This window comes from Muscardinus avellanarius (assembly GCF_963383645.1).
Source record: "Muscardinus avellanarius genome assembly, chromosome: 13".
Classification (NCBI taxonomy): Eukaryota; Metazoa; Chordata; class Mammalia; order Rodentia; family Gliridae; genus Muscardinus; species Muscardinus avellanarius.
In genome coordinates, this window is record NC_137799.1 from 4,441,729 (window position 1) to 4,461,681 (window position 19,953).

The 19,953-nt window shown below is 53.9% G+C and overlaps 1 protein-coding gene across 1 annotated transcript in view; it reads left to right on the top strand.

The window, feature by feature from the left end:
- The window catches only part of AK8 (adenylate kinase 8), a gene marked incomplete at both ends in the record, with an annotated part of 143,368 nt that extends 132,488 nt beyond the window's left edge, over positions 1–10,880 (top strand). Inside the window, 2 exons of the mRNA XM_080708862.1 lie at positions 9,156–9,236; positions 10,643–10,880. Coding sequence (XP_080564988.1) covers positions 9,156–9,236; positions 10,643–10,880 — 319 coding nt within the window. The remainder of the gene's footprint in view (positions 1–9,155; positions 9,237–10,642) is intronic.
- Positions 10,881–19,953: the final 9,073 nt, after the last annotated feature.

The following is a 19,953-nucleotide window of genomic DNA, read 5'->3' on the forward strand; positions in this document are numbered from 1 at the left end:
CGGAGATCAGCCAGCCAGCTCCTTGCAGAGAAGCACAAATGCTTTCTGAAGGGGCTCCGGGTGGCAGCCTCTCGGCCACACCACGGGGCACTGAGATGTCAGGGGCTAGACGCTTTGGGGACTGTTATCGACCCCTGGGTCTCGCTCAGCGTCAGCACGGGTGCACTCCAGTGGTGCTCTGTGCCCCTGGGGTGGAGCGGACCCTGGGCTCAGCCGATGCCTGGTGCTCTGAGTACCAGGGAGGCCGTGGCCTGGTTTCTGGCCAGTGCCCAGGATGACGTGGGTTTCCAGGAACATGCGGGAGTTGTCTCGTGGGCACGCGGGAGGCTGTCAGTGATGCGGACAGAGCTGAAGGGCAACCCGGATAGTTGATCTATGCAGATGTCCGGTGGTCCCCGAGAGGCGCTGCGTCTGTGCCAGCGTGAGCACCCTGATTGATCACCTCCCTGGTGTGCAGGGGCACAAGGGTTGTGGCTGAGAAAGCAACGGGGTGGGTGGAGTTTGGACACTGGGGGGGCTGGGCTAAGACCCTGGCCGCAGTTGCTGAGGTGAGTTCCCACCCCCACACCTACAGCAGAGGGCCGCTGGGATGACTGGTACCATGGCCCAGGCCGGGCAGCCATGCAGTGGGAGGGTCAGCGTGCCCATAGACCCCAGGGCACCCCACCCCCACAGCAGGGGAGGCTGCGACCGCCAGGAATGGGCAGCTGTCAGAGACTGTGCTCAGGCTGGGCTGGGACCCCAGACCCTCGGTCTCATGACCACCGCAGATAAGTCCTCCCCTGGGCTCCAGGTCTGTCAGCCTCCTCCTTCTCCTCGCCCTCCCAGCACGGCGGCAGATTAACCCCGTGCCCAAACACTCTGGTTAAGCCGGGCGTGGTGGCGCACGCTTGTAATCCCCGCGCTTGGGAGGCTGAGACAGGAGGATCGCACGGGTTCAAAGCCAGCCTCGGCTACTTAGTGAGGCTCTCAGCAGCTTAGTGAGACCCTGTTTCCAAACAAAGTATAAAATAGGTTTGGGAGTGTAGCCGGGGGGTAGAAAAGCCCCTGGGTTCCAGCCCCAGTACCACACACACAGACACACACACACACACAGACACACACACAGACACACACACACAGACACACACACACAGACACACACACAGAGACTGGTTTGCTTCTCTTTACAAAATGTAAATAATATAAAAGCATTTTGTAAATGTAGTGGCATTGAGCTGGGTGTCGTGGCGTATGCTTGTAATCCCAGTACTTGGGAGGCTGAGACAGGAGGATCGCACGGGTTCGAAGCCAGCCTCGGCTACTTAGTGAGGCTGTTAGCCACTTAGTGAGACCCTGTTTCCACATAAAATATAAAATAGGTCTAGGAGTGTAGTCTGGAGGTAGAATGCCCCTGGGTTCCATCCTCAGTAACACACACACACACACACACACACACACACACTGTAGTGGCATAAAAAAAAGAGAATAGAAAGTCTGGCATGGACGCACATGCCTGTAATCCCAGCTCTTCAGGAGGCTGAGGCAGGAGGACTTCAAGTTTGAGGATACACGAGGCAACTTAATGAGGTTCTGTCTCAAAACAAAAAATAAAAAGGGTTGGGGATATATTTATGTCTTTATTTACTTGTATGTGGTGGGAGGGAGGGATCCACTCTGTTACCTGGGCTGGCCTTGAACCCTTGCACTCCCGGGATCCTCCCACATGGGCCTCCCTCCTGAGTAGCTGGAGGTGCAGGTGCAGGCTACCATGCCAGACTTTTTCTATACTTTTTTTTTTGTGTGTGTATGGTACTGGAGATTGAACCCAGGGGCATCCTACCTTTAAGCTACAGCCCCATCCCTTTTTATTTTTTGTTTTAAAACAGGGTCTCACTAAGCTGCCGAGAGTCTTGCTAAGTTGCTGAGGCTGGTCTTGAACCTGCGATCCTTTTGTCTCAGCCTCCTGAGTACTGGGATCACAGGCCTGTGCCACCAGACTTGACTCTATACATTTTTCAGTGGAACAATACAGGCTAACTTATAACCTGACGTGTGTGTGTGTGTGTGTGTGTGTGTGTGTGTGTGTTACTGGGGATGGAATCCAGGGCCTCTGAGCTACACCCCCTTCCCTATTTTTTATTCTTTATTTTGAAACCGGGTCTCACTGAGTTGCAGAGGGCCTCACTAAGTAGCTGAGGCTGTCCGCGAACCGCGATCCCCCAGGTCTCAGCCTCCCGAATGCTGGGATGACAAGCGTGCGCCACCGCGCCCGGCCTCTGTGGTTCTTTGTGTGGGAACCGTCTTCACCTTACACCGCGGGTCCCCGAGGGAAAGTTGCTGAAGCCCTCCTGCCCTGCTCTAACTAGAAAAGCAGAGCTTGTTCCAGCAGCAAACTCGTGGTGAGAACACAGTAGGGTTTACACTCACTTATGAATGTTTGAATTTAGCCCGAGTGATAAAGGACAGGTGTACTGTGACCAGATTACACAGACCAAGTCAAACAAAAGAGCTGGGGTTAGGGTTAAAATCCTCATCACCGCCAACCAGTCATTGGAAATAGGTTTCAAGGTACAGAAATGGCCAGTGTGAGCCGGGCGTGGTGGGCACGCTTGTCATCCCAGCATTCGGGAGGCTGAGACAGGAGGATCGCGGTTCGTGGACAGCCTCAGCTACGTAGTGAGGCCCTCTGCAACTCAGTGAGACCTGGTTTCAAAATAAAGACTGAAAAATAGGGCAGGGGGTGTAGCTCAGAGGTCATATGCCCCTGGGGTCCATCCCCAGACCTGAAAAAAAAAAAAAAAAAAGGCCAGTGTTGAGATACTTAAAAATCACGAGCGTCTCAAGAGCTTAAAGCAGGTCTGTGTACTGTCGGCCCAGCCTCCTAGACCCAGGAACATGGCGTCTTGTGTACTGTCGGCCCTGCCTCCTGGACCCAGAACATGGCGTCTTGGGCCTGGGCAGTTTCCTGCCCCAAAGCCCCTGTCCAGGGGTCTCGCCCCGGGGAGGCCCCACCCACGGCCCCAGGACGGGCCCTGGGGAATGTACTAGAAGGTTCTCTTCCGAGGCCCCGGCAAGCTTTCCAGTTACCTCTGGTCATCTGTGCCTTAAACTGATTTACTTTTCTCTTTGGGGAAAGGTTGGCAGAACCTGCTGGCTTCCGACAATTCACATTTCCGTATTGTCTGGGGAGTGCCTGGGTGGCAGTCTGAGGAAAAATGATCTCCTTTCTTCCCAGTGGTGAAGGAGGCAGACGCTTCAAGACAGCGTGGAAATGGAGCGGATTATGCAGGAGGCTGAGGCCTGGGTCAGCCTCCTTAAACCCGCTGCTGCTTTTGGTATGTTGCGTGGTAAACCGCCCGAGTGCACGCTAATTTACCAGCTAATGACAGTCGGGGAGGGTTTCGCCTGCCCCTGGAGAGCCTGCACACACAGCCAGGGTGGGTTTGCCACTACCAATTAGGCACAGTTCTCGACAAGAAGTGGCCAGTGGGAGGCCCTTATTGTAAGGAGTGGAGCTAGAAGTGAGAGGAGCCCGCCGCAGCTACCTGAGGGCTAGAGGCATAATGCTCGGAGCCTTCAACAAGGCGGAGATGTTTGGTCTTTTGTTTTCAAATTATATTCTTGACAGAAGAAAAAATAGGCACGGTATACATTTGAAAACTTTGGCCAGGGGGCTGGGTGCAGTGACACACACCTGTAGGGCAAGTAGATAGGAGGCTGAGTGAGACAGGAGGATTGTAGTTTAGAGGCCAGCCTCAGCAATTTAGCAAGATCCTATTTTGAAATTAAAAATAAAAGGGGCTGAGGCTGTAGCTCAGCGGTGGAGTGCCCCTGGGTTCCATCCGTAGTACCAGCGAGGACAACCTTGGCAGGTACCTTTCCTCGCCTGCAGCTCTCCGGCAATGCTCGCCCTGTGCGTGGTCTTCTGAAAGGGGGTATAGGAATCCTTGTAGTCTGTACCTATGAGTCCTCCTGCAGGAGGACCAGGGGGCTGAGGGCAGAGAGTGCCAGGGCACACCCATTTGCTTTCAATACAGCACTTCTCTTTCTTTTCTTTTTTTGTTTTTGTTTGTTTTTCGTTGTTTGGTACTAAGTATTAAACCCAGGGGCGTTCTACTTCTGAGCTATACCCTCAGCCCAGTTTTATTTATTTATTTATTTATTTATTTATTTATTTATTGCAGTACTGGGGATGGAACCCAAGGGCATTCTACCTCTGAGCTATACCCCCAGCCCTATTTCTTTTTTAATTATTTATTTTGAAATAGGGTCTCGCTAAGTTGCAAAAGGCCTCACTAAGTAGCCGAGGTTGTTGGTGAACTGCGACCCTCCTATCTCAACCTCCCAAGTACTGGGATTACAAGCGTGCACCACCACGCCCGGCTCCTATTTTTTTTTCTTTTTTTTCTTTTGAAACAGGGTCTTGCTAAGTTGTTGAGGTTGGCTTTGAACCTGTGATCCTCCGGGCTCAGCCTCCCAAGTACTGGAATTACAGATGTGTGCTGCCACGCCCGGCTTCAGCACATCTATTTCCACTTAGCATATGCCAAGCAGGAAGGACCAACAACAGTGTGGTCCTTGGTCAGCTCACGCTGTTGTATTCAGAAGTCTCCATCAGCTACAGTTTGGATATGGGCTGAATGTGTCCCCTGGAGGCTCATGTGCTGGAAGCTTGGTCCCCAGTGTGGCAAGGTTAAGAGCTGGTAAAACCTTTAAGAGGCGGGGCCTAGTGGGAGGTTGCTAGGTCGTTGGGGCGTGGCCTAGAGGGAGGTTGCTAGGTCATTGGGGGCGTGGCCTAGAGGGAGGTTGTTCGGTCGTTGGGGGCGTGGCTTAGAGGGAGGTTGTTAGGTCGTTGGGGGCGTGGCCTAGAGGGAGGGTGTTAGGTCGTTGGGGGCGTGGCCTAGAGGAGGTTGCTAGGTCGTTGGAGGCGTGGCCTAGAGGGAGGTTGTTAGGTCATTGGGGCGTGGCCTAGAGGGAGGTTGCTAGGTCATTGGGGCGTGGCCTAGAGGGAGGTTGTTAGGTCATTGGGGGCGTGGCCTAGAGGGAGGTTGCCAGGTCGTTGGGGGCGTGGCCTAGAGGGAGGTTGCTAGGTCGTTGGGGGCGTGGCCTAGAGGGAGGTTGCTAGGTCGTTGGGGGCGTGGCCTAGAGGGAGGTTGCTAGGTCGTTGGGGGCGTCCCATTAGAAGGTATGAATGAAGTCCTTGAGTGATGCCGCCTGCCATGAAGCCTGGATCAGAGCCAAGCAGAAGCCAAAGCCATGCCCTTGAACCTGCAGAACTGTGAGCTAAATTTCTTTTCTTTATAAATTATCCAGCCTTAGGTATTTTATTATAGTAACAGAAGACAAACTCATACAGACTAACATAGCAGGCGGCCTCATTTTAACTTTTTGGTTCTCAGCAGTCTCTTCATAATTCACTAACACTCTCTGCCTCCTCGCTCTAACTCCTCTTCCTCCCTCCCACTCTCAGCTCAGCTTTCTCCTTCACTCTCATTAGCTTCCGTAAGTTTGCCCGCTGTTCACTACCACCTCCAAAGTAGTCACCGCCCTCCCTCTCTCCCTCTCTCTCTCCCTCTCCCTCTCTCTCTCTCCCCCCCCTCTCTCTTTGGCAGTACTGGGGATTGAACTCAGGGGCATTCTACCTCTGAGTTACACTCCCAGTTCTTTTTATATTATTTATTTTGATATTGGATCTCACTAAGTTGCAGAGGGCCTCACTAAGTAGCTGGGGCTGGCCATGAACCTGCGATCCTCCTGTCTCAGCCTCTCAAGTACTGGGATTACAAGTGTGCAAAACTATGCCCGTCTTGTCATTTCTTGACACAGACCGGCCTTTCTCTGTCTGGAAACCTTGTCCTAGCAAGTCTTTAAAAACTGGTTAGCCAGGTGCAGTGGCACACACCTGTAATCAGTACTCAGAGTTGAGACAGGAGGATCACAAGGTCAGCCTGGGCAATTTAGCAAGACCTTGTCTCAAATTAAAAAATAAAAAGGTCTGAGAGTGTAACTCAGTGATAGAGGCTTCCTGGGTTCACTCCCCAGTAGATAAATAGCTCGCTCGCTTCCTCCCTCTCTCTCTCTCTCTCTCTCTCACACACACACACACACACACACCATCAACTGATCGCTCCTGCCTCGTGCTCTGTGAGTTTGACATTGTACCTGTTATATTTTCCCTCTGATGTGTCACAGGCAACATACATCTTAGTTACAGATAGCAGACCATCCTAAGTATTGATCTGTGGTATCATTTTACGGTGACTGTCCTTCTCTCTGGTCCTCGGAAGGAGACCCCATGATTATACGACAGCCTGCATCAGCCACAGCCTGCCTGGGACGAGCGCTGCATGTATTCAGAGGCAGAGGCTCAATCTTTTTGTCTTTTTGCTTGCTTGCTTGTTCCTTTGTTTTGCTTTGAAACGGGGTCTTGCTAGGTTGCTGAGAGAGGCTGGCCTTGAACCTGTGGTCCTCCTGTCTCAGCCTCCCAGGTACTGGTACTACAAGCGTGCACCACCATGCCTGGCTGAGGCTCAGTCTCCATTTAAGTTCCAGACAGTGCCATTATCTTGGAAGGAGGGGGCAGCTCGAGCCTCCTTCAAGACACTGTTTTCCTAAACCAGACTCCCAGTTCGGATGTGAAGTTGGGTAACGTTGGGGTAGTAAGAGTGTCCCACAGTGTGCCTCTGTGTCTGTCACCTGTAGGGCAGATGTGCTTTGCATTTGTGTATTCCGACTGTAAGTCCTCTGTATATGTGCTTTGCAAATATTTTCTCCAGTTTATGACCTACCTTTCTTTCTTTCTTTCTTTCTTTCTTTCTTTCTTTCTTTCTTTCTTTCTTTCTGTATTGAGAATTATACCCCAAGGGCATTTCACCTCTGAGGTACACCTAGCCTTATTTTATTTTATTTTTTGAAACAGAGTCTTGCTAAGTTGCTGAGGCTAGCTTCAAACCTTTGGTCCTCCTGTCTCAGCCTCCCAAGTACTGGGATTACAGGTGTGTGCCACCATGCCTGGCATGAATATTTTCTTTCATACATCATGAATTTGATGTCATATTTAGGAAAATCTTCAGCCCAGGGTCACAAAGATCTTCTTCTAGAAGTTCCATAGCTTTGGGCTTCACATTGGGTTCTACAATTTGCGTTGAGTTAAATTCTGTATATCGTGTGAGGTCTGGGTCCAGGAGATGATGGAGATGGGTTTGTGTATGTATATCCAGTTGTTCCAGTGCCACTGGGCGAGGGAGACTGTTCACCTGATTCTTAGGCTCATAGCACCACAGTGTGAGAGCCAGGGGGCAGGGGACAGAGGTCAGGGGGCAAGGGGCAGGGGCAGAGGTCAAGGGGCAGGATGTTCTGTTGAAGTCTACTGTCCCTTGCCCAGCTCTGCCCTGGAGTTTCGTTTTCTGAGATTTCTTTAGGACAATAGAGCCAGAATGGGAGGCCGAGGAAGCAAATACGCAGAGGGGCCGAGTGGGCGCAGCGCGGGGCCCACCTGCCTTTGGGGTTTGTGGAGACCGAGCGTGAATCGCCTTTGGCATCTTTGTTCAAAATTACTTGGCCATATTTTTCTGATTCTATTCCTGAACTATACTAACACTCACACTGTCTTGATTACTGTAGCTTTGTAGTGAGTCTTTTTATTTTATTTTTACTTTTTTGTGTGGTGGAGATTGAACCCAGAGGGCCATTCTACCTTCAAGATATATCCCCAGTCCTATTTTATTGTTTATTTAGAAATAGGGTCTCACTGAGTTTCTGAGAGTCTCACGAAGTTGCTGAGGCTGACTTCAAAGCCGTGGTCCTCCTGCCTCAGGCTCACGAGCGCTGGGATTGCAGACCTGCACCGCCGCATCCAGCTGTAGTAAGTCTTGAAATCAAGACATCGAAAATTCTTTGGGAGTTTCTATCGGGTGATCGGATCATCTCCAAATCAAGATAGTTTTATTCCAGTTGTGCGCGTGTTATTTTATTCTCTTGTCTTCCTGCATAATCCACAACTTCTAGGAGAATGTTGAATTGGGGATGACGAGAGTAGATACCCTGCGCCCGCCTTCACCTCACCGCTTCGCAACCTCACCACAGCGCCGTGTCCGCTAGCGGCCTGGCGGAACCGCAGACAGCAAAGCCCACGTCTTCCCCAGCACGAGTTTTCATAATGACTTGCATTGCTGGGATACAGAGGACCAGAGAAAAGAAAGGCACCGGAGCTCTCTGGGTGCAGACCATCCTAAGTCTAAGAAAGGGAGCTTTCTGTTCGCGGTGCTGTAGGCACCCACCTGGATCCACGGGGCCTCCCGAGGGCTCCCAGCCTCAGAATTTTTTTTTTTTCTCTCAATGGTACTGGGGATTGAACCCAGGGGTTCCATTTACTCCACTACTCAGAGGATGCTACACTCCAGCAGTTTTTATTTTGAAACAGCTGCTCACTAAATGGCTCCGGCTGGCTGCGAACCTGCGATCCTCATGCCTCAGCCTCCCAGGGACTGGGATGACGGGCGTGTGCCACCACGCCTGCTGCCAGCCTCAGTCTCCACAAACCCCAAAGGCAGGTGGGCCCCGCGCTGCGCTCACTCGGCCCCTCTGCGTATTTGCTTCCTCGGCCTCCCATTTTGGCTCTATTGTCCTAAAGAAATCTCAGAAAACGAAACTCCAGGGCAGGGCTGGGCAAGGGACAGTAGACTTCAACAGAACATCCTGCCCCTTGACCTCTGCCCCTGCCCCTTGCCCCCTGCCCCCTGACCTCTGTCCCCTGCCCCCTGGCTCTCACACTGTGGTGCTATGAGCCTAAGAATCAGACATTTTCACGAGGAACGTGGCCCTCTCCAGCGAAGGTTTTCCTAAAGACCTGTTTCCCAGCCGTCCCCAGCCATTCCCTGGAATGCCCACCACGCGGTCTTGATGCGCTGGGCTCAAAAACTGGGGCTTGTCTAGGCAGTGGCTTCAATGGCCAGGGATTTCCAAACTGGCTTCCTTTCTATTGGCGTCGGCATCCGGGGAGGCGCCGCCAGCCTCGGTGACAGCGCGTTTTGGTGCTGCTCCTGGGCCTCGAGGGCCTGGGGGCGTGGGGGGCGGGGTGAAGCAACCGAGACCCCCCAGCTGCAATCGCCGGGTGTCAGAGTGCCGGCAAGCACGGAGCTCAGCGTGCAGCTCACGCGGGGCTTTCCTCGCAGGGTCTTCTTCCTGAACGTGCCCTTAGACTCTATCCTCGAGCGGCTGAGTCTGAGAAGAACTGATCCGGTCACGGGAGAAAGGTTTGTGCCCAGCGACAGCCAGGCCCGCCTGGGGCGCCTCCGCTCTCCATCTGACTGCCCCGGCCACGGGGGGCTGCCCCAGGGACCGCGCCGGGCGACTCCTGGTGGAGGCTGCGGTGGGGTTACCCAGCCCGCTATCCTGGCCGTTCCTGTGGACCCTCTGCCGGGGCCAGCAGCACGCGGGCAGCTGTGCACCCCTCGGAGGTCAGCAGCCTCAGCCCGGCGCGAGTCAGGACGCGGCCCAGAGGTGGCGGCCGCACGGATGCTCCCCCACGGGAACCGGCCCATCGTCGAGCCTTCCCTAGTTACAGAAGCGATTCCAAGTTTATTCTGTAATCTGACCAAGTACAATCACCGTGTCCATGTTGACTGGCAGATAGACATCCCCACGGTCACGAGGAGGCAGATGCCTCCATCTCGCCTGGCGATTAGGGCCATGCTTTCCGGAAGGGACTCAGGATGGGGAGGAAGAACAGCTAGAGTTTCTCAAGTATAGCCCCAGCTGCGCAAGGTGGTGCACACCCGTAATCCCAGTATGCGGGAGGCTGAGACTGGAGGATCACAGGTTTGAGGACAGTCTCAGCAAGTAGTGAGGGTTTCATCAACCTGGCAAGACCCTGTTTCCAAAGAAAAAATAAATAAAATGAAATAAAATGGGGCTAGGGTGTAACTCAGAGGCAGAATGCTCCTAGGTCCCATCCCCAGCACCACACACAGACACACAGACGTGGACACACAGACAGACACACACACACAGACACACACAGACACACAGACACAGATACACACACACACACACACACACACTCGTCCTTGCTCCTGGGGGACAGTGCTTAGCGACCCATGCTAAGTACACGGGCTTCGCGGCGCCTGTCCCTGGGCTCTCCCGACAGGCCAGTGTGGGTACCGCCTGGCATCTCCGCACACGTTTGTCATCCCCCTCCCCCACTTGGCTTGAGTTCCCTCAACACAGAATCAGCACCTGTCCTGCTCACCGCTGTGTGGTCGGCGGCAGGTACAGCGCCGGCCCTGCGGCAGATGCTTCGTGACTATAGTTTGGAGGGATACGCAAGGCAAGAAGAAAGGAAGAGCCGGGCACGGTGGCACACGCTTGTCATCCCAGCTACTCTGGAGGCTGAGGCATGAGGATCACAAGTTAGAGGCCGGCCTCTGCAACTTAGCTAGACCCCGTCTCAAAACTAAAATAGTAAGGGCTAGGAATATAGCTCAGCGGTAGGGCGCTTGCCGAGCCCGTGAGAGGCCCTGGGTTTGATCCCCAGCACCGCAAAAAACAGAAAAGCAAGGGGTGGCATTGGCCCTACGGGCTCCTGTGTTGCGGTCAGCTTGGGTCAGAGGCCCCGCCCTCTGGGCCGGACGGAGGCCACTGGCTCTCTTCTCCCCCACAGGTACCACCTCATGTACAAGCCGCCTCCGACCATGGAGATCCAGGCTCGCCTCCTGCAGCACCCCAAGGACTCGGAGGAGCAGGTCAAGCTCAAGGTCGACCTCTTCTACAGGAGCTCCGCCGAGCTGGAGCAGTTCTACGGGCGGGCCATCACCGTCAACGGGGACCAGGACCCGTACACGGTCTTCGAATACATAGAGAGCGGGATCATTAACCCCCTGCCCAAGAAAGCGCACTGACGGGTTGTCCAGAGCCAGGGGCGAGCCCCAGAGGGGCAAGCTGGCCCCGCCCCCAGCCTTCTGGAACCTTCCTCAAGCCAATAAAGAGTGTTAGTTACAGGGTCCTGTGTCCTGAAGGGGCGGCGGCCGGGGGAAGCCCTGGGACGGGGTGCAGTGGCCGGCTGCAGGCCGGGAGTGGACCCGGCTCCGGCACCAGCTCACCACGCGTCCTCCGGTAAGTGGGCTCACACTCGGGGCTGCTTTCCTCAGATCTGAAATGGGGGCCACACCGAGTGGCCTCGCGGGGCTGCCGTAGGGTTCAGTGCAGAGATGCTAATAAAACTTCAGGCCAGGGTCCAGGAGACAGTACACACTAAGTACAGCTCACGTGGGCACAGTGGCGCAGGCCTGGAATCCCAGCACTTGGAGGCTGAGACAGGAGGCTCGCAGGTTTGAGGCTAGCATGCAGTAACTTAGCGAGACCATGTGTCAAAATAAAAACTAAACAGGGCTAGGGATTTAGCTCAGTGGTAGAGCCCCAATCCTCAGTTCCACTACCAAAAAAAGTACAGCTTTAAAAATGTGGTACCCAGGTGGGCATGGTGACGTACGCTTGTAATCCCAGCATTGGGAGGTGGAGACCGAGGGCTGTGGTTTCTGGACAGCCTCAGCTACCTAGCGAGGCCTTTTGCAACCCAGTGAGACCCTATTTCAAGAAATAAAAAGACTAAAAAATAGGGCTGGGAGTGTAGCTCGGAGGTAGAATGTCCCTGGGTTCCATCCCTAGGACCAAAAAAAAAAAAAAAAAAAAAAAAAAAAGGTGTCATCTAGCCGGGCGTGGTGGGCACGCTTGTCATCCCAGTTCTTGTGAGGCCGAGACAGGAGGATCGCAGGTTCACTGCCAGCCTCAGCTATTTAGTGAGGCCCTCTGCAACTTAGTGAGACCCTGTTTCAAAATAAAGAATTAAAAAAGGGCAGGGGGTGTAGCTTGGAGATAGAATGCCTCTGAGTTCAATCCCCGGTACTGCAAAAATAATACATAAATACATAAATAAGGCTGGTGACATAGCTCAAAGGTAGAAAGCCCCTGGGCTCAATCTCTAGTACACAAAAACAAACAAACAAACAAACAAAAAATGGCGCTTCTGTAGAAGTCTCTGGAATGTTGAGACGCTTCCTGGGCGGAGGTGGGTGAATCTCCTCTGGTTGGAGCTGTGCCCTGACTCCTGGCGGGGTGACCACATCCAGCCCCAGCGTGGGAGGCCCGGCCCTGTGGCCGGAGGGCAAACACCCCGTGAATTCCCCAGGTGACCCGCCGCGCTCTGATGTCAGCCCGCGAGAGGACAAATGGCTCCTGACACTGGCATCCTTAACCGGCCCCGCGGCTGGGGTTCAAGCCGCTCACGCTAGGCCGTTACTGCAGACTCCGCTCTGCCCAGCTCCCCACCGCCCCCCGCAGGTCCCTCACGCTGGAGCCCCTGCAGCGGAGGCCCACGTGGTCCTGGGGGGCCTCGGCGGTGTCCCCAGGTGTCTCGCTGTGGGTCAGCTGCCACTGACGAGACCAGAGCGGCCCGCCCTGCGCCAGGCCAGTCAGCCGCTGTCCGCCAGGAGGGAGAACCAGAACCGAGGCGGCTGGCCGCTGTCCTCTGCGGCCTGCGGGACGGAGGGACACGGGGTCCGGCCAGCGCGCAGCCCGGCGGAGCAGGTTAGCACGGGAAAGAGCAGGGGCGCGGGCGTCCCTCCTCATCCGCCCCGCGAGGACTTGCCCAGCAGAGCAGAGGACGGCCTCTGTGCCCCAGGGGCTGGCGTTTCTGGAGAAGCTGGCAGAGGTGAGAGATCGGCTTCCTGATGTTTCCTGAGACCGAGGCTCTGCCCGTGATTCCCACGGACGGACATCCGTCAAGACACACGTAGGTCTCGGCCTCCCAAGCCCTGGGATTGCCAGCGTGCATGGCCCCCCTGGTTTATAGTATCATTATTAATTATTTTGCCATACTGGGGATGGAACCCAGGGGCAGTCTACCTCCGAGCTACTCTCCCAGCCTTATTTTTATCCTTTATTTTGAGACAGGATCTCACTGAGTTGCAAAGCCTAAGAAGCCGAGGCTGTTCCCAAACCGCGGTCCTCCGGTCTCGGCCTCCAGAATGCTGGGATTACCGTGGCCACCACGCCCGGCTTCCGGCTTCCATTCTTGCTTGGCCCTGCCTGGCTTCTCCGGGCTGTGCGCACGGGTAGGACTGATCGGTACAAGGGGAGCCCTGTGTGGGCTGAGCTGGGCAAGAGGCTGCGAGCGGTCTGCAGGTGGCCAACGCGCCAGTCCCTGCACCTTTCCACACAGCAGCGGTTTCCTCCCCGCGGGCGCCTGGGGAAGGAGACCCCTTACCAGCCCCATCCCAGAGGAGGAAACTGGCTTGGTGACCTGGGACCGCACCGGCAGAGCCGGGCCAGGGAAGCCACTGAGTCCCCGGCCCCCCGCTGAATCCTCCACCTTTCCCGACCAGGGGCAGCAGAACTGTCCAGCCTTAGAGAGGCCGTGGGGCGCAGCGTCTCCTTGGAGGGGAGGTGATGGTATTTACCGAGGACCGAACGCAGTGGCTTTCTACCTGAGCTACGCCTTCAGCCCCTTTTTGAGACAGGGGCTGAGGCTGGTCTCAAACTTGTGACCCTCCTGTTTCAGCCTCCCAAGTACTAGAATTACAGGTGTGCACCACCATCCCCAGCTTTATCTTTGAAACAGGGTCTCTCTAAATTGCCGAGGCTGGCCTTGAACCCGAAATCCTCCGGTCTCGGCTTCCCAAGCACCTGGCTTGTAAACTGGTTTTTAGGAAGGCCCAGCGCGCTGAGTTTGGGTCTCCCCCGTTGGCCCGCGATGGCTCACCTGGAGTGTTAACTCCGGGATGGAGAGCCGCCCAGGCCTGAGGCACAGGTGTGGGGATGCGATGATTGGCACGAGGAGCGGCGAATGGGAGGGAAGCCCCGCCCTGACCGTGGGCGGCACTGTCCAGTCGGCTGAGGGCCCGGGAGGAAGCCGGGCGGGAGGCGGAGGGCTCGTCCATCAGGCCTGGGGCTTGGGCGGGCAGCAGGTACGGAGTCCGGCGGCTTTCTGGGGCGCAGGCGGCCACTTCGTGGTTGTGGAGGGTCCACAGGGGTGGGGTGGGGGCAGAAAGGAGCCTCAGCCCCTTGCTCAAGAGGGAAGGCCGGGAGGAGGGGTGCGGGCGGTGGGGGAGATGTTATTGGGGCGCTGGAAGGCTGGAGACAAAAACATGGAGTTCAGACGTGTCAAGCATTACATGAGCCCAATTGATAAGTCTCTTTTTATTTTTTGTGGTCTGGGGGTTGAACCCAGAGACATCCTACTTCCGAGCTACACCCCTACTTTATTTTTATTTTGAAAGTCTCACTAGGTTAGTGGGAGTCTCACTATTTGTTGAGGCCGTCCTTGAATCTTCAATCCTCCTGTCTCAGCCTCCCCAAGTACTGGGGTTACAAAAGTGTGCCACCACACCTGGCTTCAATCCCTTCCCACCCCCACCCCTTTTTTTTTTTAGCAGAACTGGGGATCGAACTTGCAGGCGTTTTCCCTGCTAGCTATATCCCCAGCCCTATTTTGTATTCTTTAAAACAGGATCTCACTAAGTAGGTGAAGCTGGCCTCAAACCTATGATCCTCCTGTCTCAGCCTTCCTAGTAAACCCCTTTATAATATACATACCCTTTAGGTTCTGTGCCTTGATTATCAGGCCCATATTTCCCCTGGGAGTCTTTCCCACTGGTCCTGGGCCAGAGACCAGGTGGAGGCAGTGCACCTAATTTTCATAACTCACAGTGGGGCACCAGCTGGGCTATCTACTGATGTCCAACAGAAAGGAAGAAGCCAAAGTGGTTCCTCTCTTCCTTCCTCCCTGCCCACGGCCCCGGGGGGGAGGTGTCTGTTGAGTGGACCTGTGCCTGGGACTCCTGGGGTGGGTGGGTGGGAACCTGGTGCCACCCAAGCCTAGGATCTCACTTGCAACGACAACTTGGCAGGCCCTACAAAGCCAGAGAGCAGAGGGCAGGGGCATGCATGAAGCAAACTGTCTAGGCTTTTATTACCATCACCACCACCATTATTTTGTGGTTTTGGGGATGGAACCCGGTGGGGTTCTGTCACTGAACTGCATTCCTAGGCTCCCCCTTTTTGTGGTGTTGGAGATGAAACCCAGGGGCTTTCTACTTATTTTTGTGGTACTGGAGGAACCCAGGGGCATTCTACCCTCGAGCTACCCCCCCAGCCCTATTTTTTAATTCTTTATTATTATTATTATTTATCATTACTTTGGTAGTGGGGGTGGAACCCAGGGGCTTTCTACCTCCGGGCTACACTCCCAGACCTATTTTATACTTTATTTGGAAACAGGGTCTCACTAAGTTGCTGAGAGCCTCACTAAGTAAGTAGCTGAGGCTGGCTTCGAACCTGTGCGCTCCTCCTGTCTCAGCCTCCCTCCTGGGATTACAAGCGTGCGCCACCACGCCCAGCTTATTCTTTATTTTGAAACAGGGTCTGGTCTCACTGAGTTGCAAAGGGCTTCACTAAGTAGCTGAGGCTGTCCTTGAACCATGATCCTCCTGTCTCAGCCTCCCAAATGCTGGGATTCCAAGCATGCGCCACCATGCTCTTTTCTTTTTATTTTAAACAGGGCCCTCCCAAGGACTGGGATTACAAGCGCGCGCCACCATGCCCGGCTGAGACCCTGTTTCTAAGTAAGAAACGGCGTAAGCCGGGCATGGCGGCACGCGCTTGTGATCCCATCACTGGGAGGCTGAGACAGGAGGATCGCCCAGGTTCAAAGCCGGCCTCAACAACCTAGTGAGGCTCTCAGCAACTCAACTTAGACCCTGTTTCCAAATAAAATATAAAACAGGTTTGGGAGTATAGCCTAGAGGTGGAAGAGCCTCTGGGTCCCATCCCCAGTACCACACACACACAATCTTGCGGAAAAAAAAGAAACAGCTTAGCTTGGAGGTAGAAAACCCTTGGGTTCAACACCCCAGAACCAAAAAGGGGTGGGGAGCTGGGGGTGTATCTTGGAGGGAATATGCCCCTGGGTTTAATCTATAGTACCCCCCCCAAAGAAAAAAGTACGTGGCCTGGGTGGAGCGCTGCTCAGAGGTAAAAGGCTTGCCTTAGCACGCATTAGGCCCTGGGTTTCAACCCCATTACCAAAAATAGTAATTAAAAAAAATCTCTATTTGTGTGCGTGGCACTAGAGGTCCAACCCAGGGCGTCATGCCACCGAGCCACACCCCAGCCCCGAAGCAGTTCTGTCCCTTACATTCCTGACTGTTCCCAGAGCAGAGAACTGAAGGTGCAGTGTCTTGATGTGTCTTGATGGTGGTCGCTGTTCCTGCTCCCCGCCCCCCTCCCTGTGCCTGGCGCTCAGGAGATTTCTCAGCACTGCCACAAACCAGATGATCCCCGTCAGACAGCACACATACACAGATAATATTTATTTTGAATAAAAAAGTGGCCCAAATAATACTAGCGGCTCTGCATACTAAACATATTTTTCCAGGAGTGGTGGCGCACGCTTGTAATCCCACCATTCAGGAGGCTGAGACAGGAGGATCAATCATAGTTTGAGGACAGCCTCAGCTACTTAGTGAGGCCCTTTGCAAATCAGTGAGACCCTGTTTCAAAATAAAGAATAAAAAATAGGGCTGGGAGTGTAGCTTGGAGGTAGAATACCCCCTGGGCTCCATCCCCAGTACTGCAAAAAAAAAAAAACAAAAAACAACAAAAAAAAAACCCATCAATTTTTAGTTCATTTCCTATTTACCAGACTGCCATTGTCTCCAGCACTACATACTCATAACTTACACTAAGTTCTAGAATCATAGGAGCAAATGAGAGGAATCAAAAACAAAAGGCGAGAAACCAGCGGCCTTTCACTAACCGGAGAAATGGCCGGCCAGCCAACTGGTAACGGACAGCGGACCCATTTCCGTTTCCTTAGTAATAACCAGGATGGCTCTGTAGGGCTGGACACTGGCAAGGACCCTCCCCAAGCTTCCATTCCATTTTCTCTAAGACCCGACCCACTTACGTCTGCCCGGAAGCCTCAGCCTGAGGACTACGTATCCTCTTCAGGAAGAGGCTAAGGATGTGGTGTGGTCTGGTTCAGGCCCGGAAGCCCAGTTAGGACCCAGGCGCTCCGCCTTCCTCGCTCTGCTTTGCGGCCCTGAGCGTGCCGGGGACGTGCAGGCACTGGCCCCCCACTCAGCTGCGCGGGCCCTTCACGCGAGGGGCTGCAGACGCCGGCCGAGCCAGGCAGGGAGGCGCGCAGCCACAGTGCTATTCTTGAAGGGTTTTTTAAAATCTAAACAAAGTCAAAATTACACCTTCTAACCAGACAGTAAGAATAATAAAAATCTTTCCATAACCTTTAATTTTTTTCTTTTTATTTAAAAAAATGTCAGGTGTAAACATACATATAAATTCAAAGCCAAGCACAAAGTTTCGCACAGCCATTGGGTAAACATAAAATATATATCACTATGCACAACACAGACTTTTCTATACAGTCTTATTTCTGTATAAAGTTTGATATTCACTTTCATTTCATATAACAAAGTACAAATCTGAGTCAAAGCCTTGGAAAGAAACATAATTCATCGGATGTCTTGTGTTCTGCGTTAAGTACCACGCAGGGGGCGATGAGCGCACACCCGGAACCTTACCTTCTGTGAGCCAAGGCGGGCCAAGTACGAGATGCCGCGGAACGGCCACCGGCGAGGCAGCGGCCCTTGGCCTGAAAACCAACGTGGGCTGTGCGATCGGAACTCAATCCCACCAACCCATTTCAGCAGGAGGGCCACACCCCTCTCCTGTTCAGCTCCTCTCGAGTCTGGATCAAACTTTGAGGCACCACTGGTAAACCACGAAACGTGGGTCTCATGAGCTCTCCGTCGAGGACCCCGATCTCATCTCCTCTGGAGCAGACAGGACTGAAAGGACAGGCCGGAGGAGGAAGCTGGACCGCCTGATCAGGCGGGGGCCCGGGGAGAACACCCCCACCCCACAGCCTGAACTTCCTTCTGCGTGGGGAGTCTGCACCACCGTCCCTTGAGACTTACTGATGTCCACAGCAAGCTGGCCGCAACCCCCCCAAGGCATCCTGGGACGCGCTGACCAGCCGTGCCACGGAGCAAAGCCCCGGCGGCTTCACCAGGCCTGCCCCGCTCCGCAGACGGGCACAACACTGCGTTCCTTTGCGCTCGGCTTAACCTCATGTAAGGACCGATCTCACATGCTCTGCATTAGGCTGAACAGCAGACACGACGCAGGTGTTAACTCTGAAACCACTTAGCTTCCAGGACGCAGTTCCAAGTCTACCGAGAGAGCCTCGAGACCGTCTGAGATGTTAGGGGGTGGACACGGGTACTTTCCCCAGTAACTGATGAGTTTGCTTTGGCTGTGACCTTTGCAGGCATCTATAAACCAGCCGACCCTGAGGGGAAGCGCAGACTCCACTCCCCACTGGCGGCAGTGTGGTGCTGAGCTAAGGGGGCCTCCTGGAGGCTCCGGGGGCTAGGGCACGACGACAACAGTCCGTTCATCTGACTGCCGCGGCCACTGCCAGCTCTGAACACGGCACTCAGCTTGAATCAGAATTTTCTCTTGGGAAGGATACCACTGGCCGGGGTGGGGGATCGGTAGTAGGTATCAAGGAGCTAGATTCAGACAGTCCAACCCAGAGTTTCTCAACTCTTTGACCAGGAAGTCATCACTGCAAGTTCTTCCACAAAGGGACACCCTCTCCATGACTTAGCATTTAGAGTTTTTCATAATCCATTCTTTCAAAAAAGAAATGTTACCTCTGGCTGAGAGGACTAAAGAAATGGAACTGAAGAGAGCTTTGCTGAGAAACCAGGCGTGGTAGCACATGCCTACACTCCCAGTACTTGGGTTGGGAGGCTGAGACAGGAGGATCACAGGTTCAAGGCCAGCCCCAGCAACTCTAATGCCATCAGCAACTTGGACTTTTTTTTTTTTTGAGGCTCTGGGCATGGAACCCAGGGGCATTCTACCTCTAAGCTATACTCCCTGCCCTATTTTTTATTCTTTATTTTGAAACAGGGTCTCACTAAGTAGCTGAGGCTGTCTGCGAACCGCAATCCTCTGGTCTCAGCATGCTGCGATTATAAGCGTGTGCCACCACACCCAGCTAGACCTTTAAAAAAAAAAAAAAGGCTGGGCCTGTGGCTCAGAGGCAGAACATCCCTGGGTTGAATCCCCAGTTCAAAAAAAAAAAAAAAAAAAAATTTGTTGGGAAGCAAAAGCCAAAGGGGTCAGGAGCAGAAAGGGCAGGCAGACGCAGTGGGGCGGGCTGTGGGAGCCGCCATGACCCCGCCCCCCACTGCAGGGCACAGGGCTTCCAGGACCAGCACTGTGTCCCCCTGAACTACACCAGGAGGTCTTGTTTTCTTCTGCATCTTATTTTTAATTATTCACCTTTAGTGTTCTTTCAACATAATTAACCTGTTCAACTTTTTAATGAGGCCCAACCTACATACTTGAACATTAATATTCTTAAAACTTCTTGGCAGGAGAAGCAGAAAAATGTCACCCTGAACCTCCAGCGTTGCCAGTGGTTCTGATAACTTCTGACACTGAAAAATAATTGGTAGTTCTGGCAGATATCATAGCAGGTAGACTGCTTGAAGTCTGGGTGGTGGACACATGAGGGTTTCAGCATGAATTTTAAGCATAACAAGCTATCAATTTCTTATCTAGAATAATAGGAACAAATTAACCCCAGGCAGAGGGAATGTGATACATGCATGCTATCAGTCTCCCCAAAGGCAACAGTGCTGCAGGGCCCTACAGAACCTCACGCCCTCGCTGAACACAGGGCGGCCCGTCCCCCGTCCTCTGGTCCTGGAGCCCTGCCTAAATCAACATGAAACCCACGCGCCCACACCAGGCAGGTGCAGGGAGGTCTACAGGTGTGCCGAGTTCACACGCAAGAGGCGGCCAGATTCCGCGTCCCTCCCAGTCTCCAAGGGTGCGCGCACTGTCTGGCTCTGCGGCCCCTTCGCGGTCAGAGGCCCACGG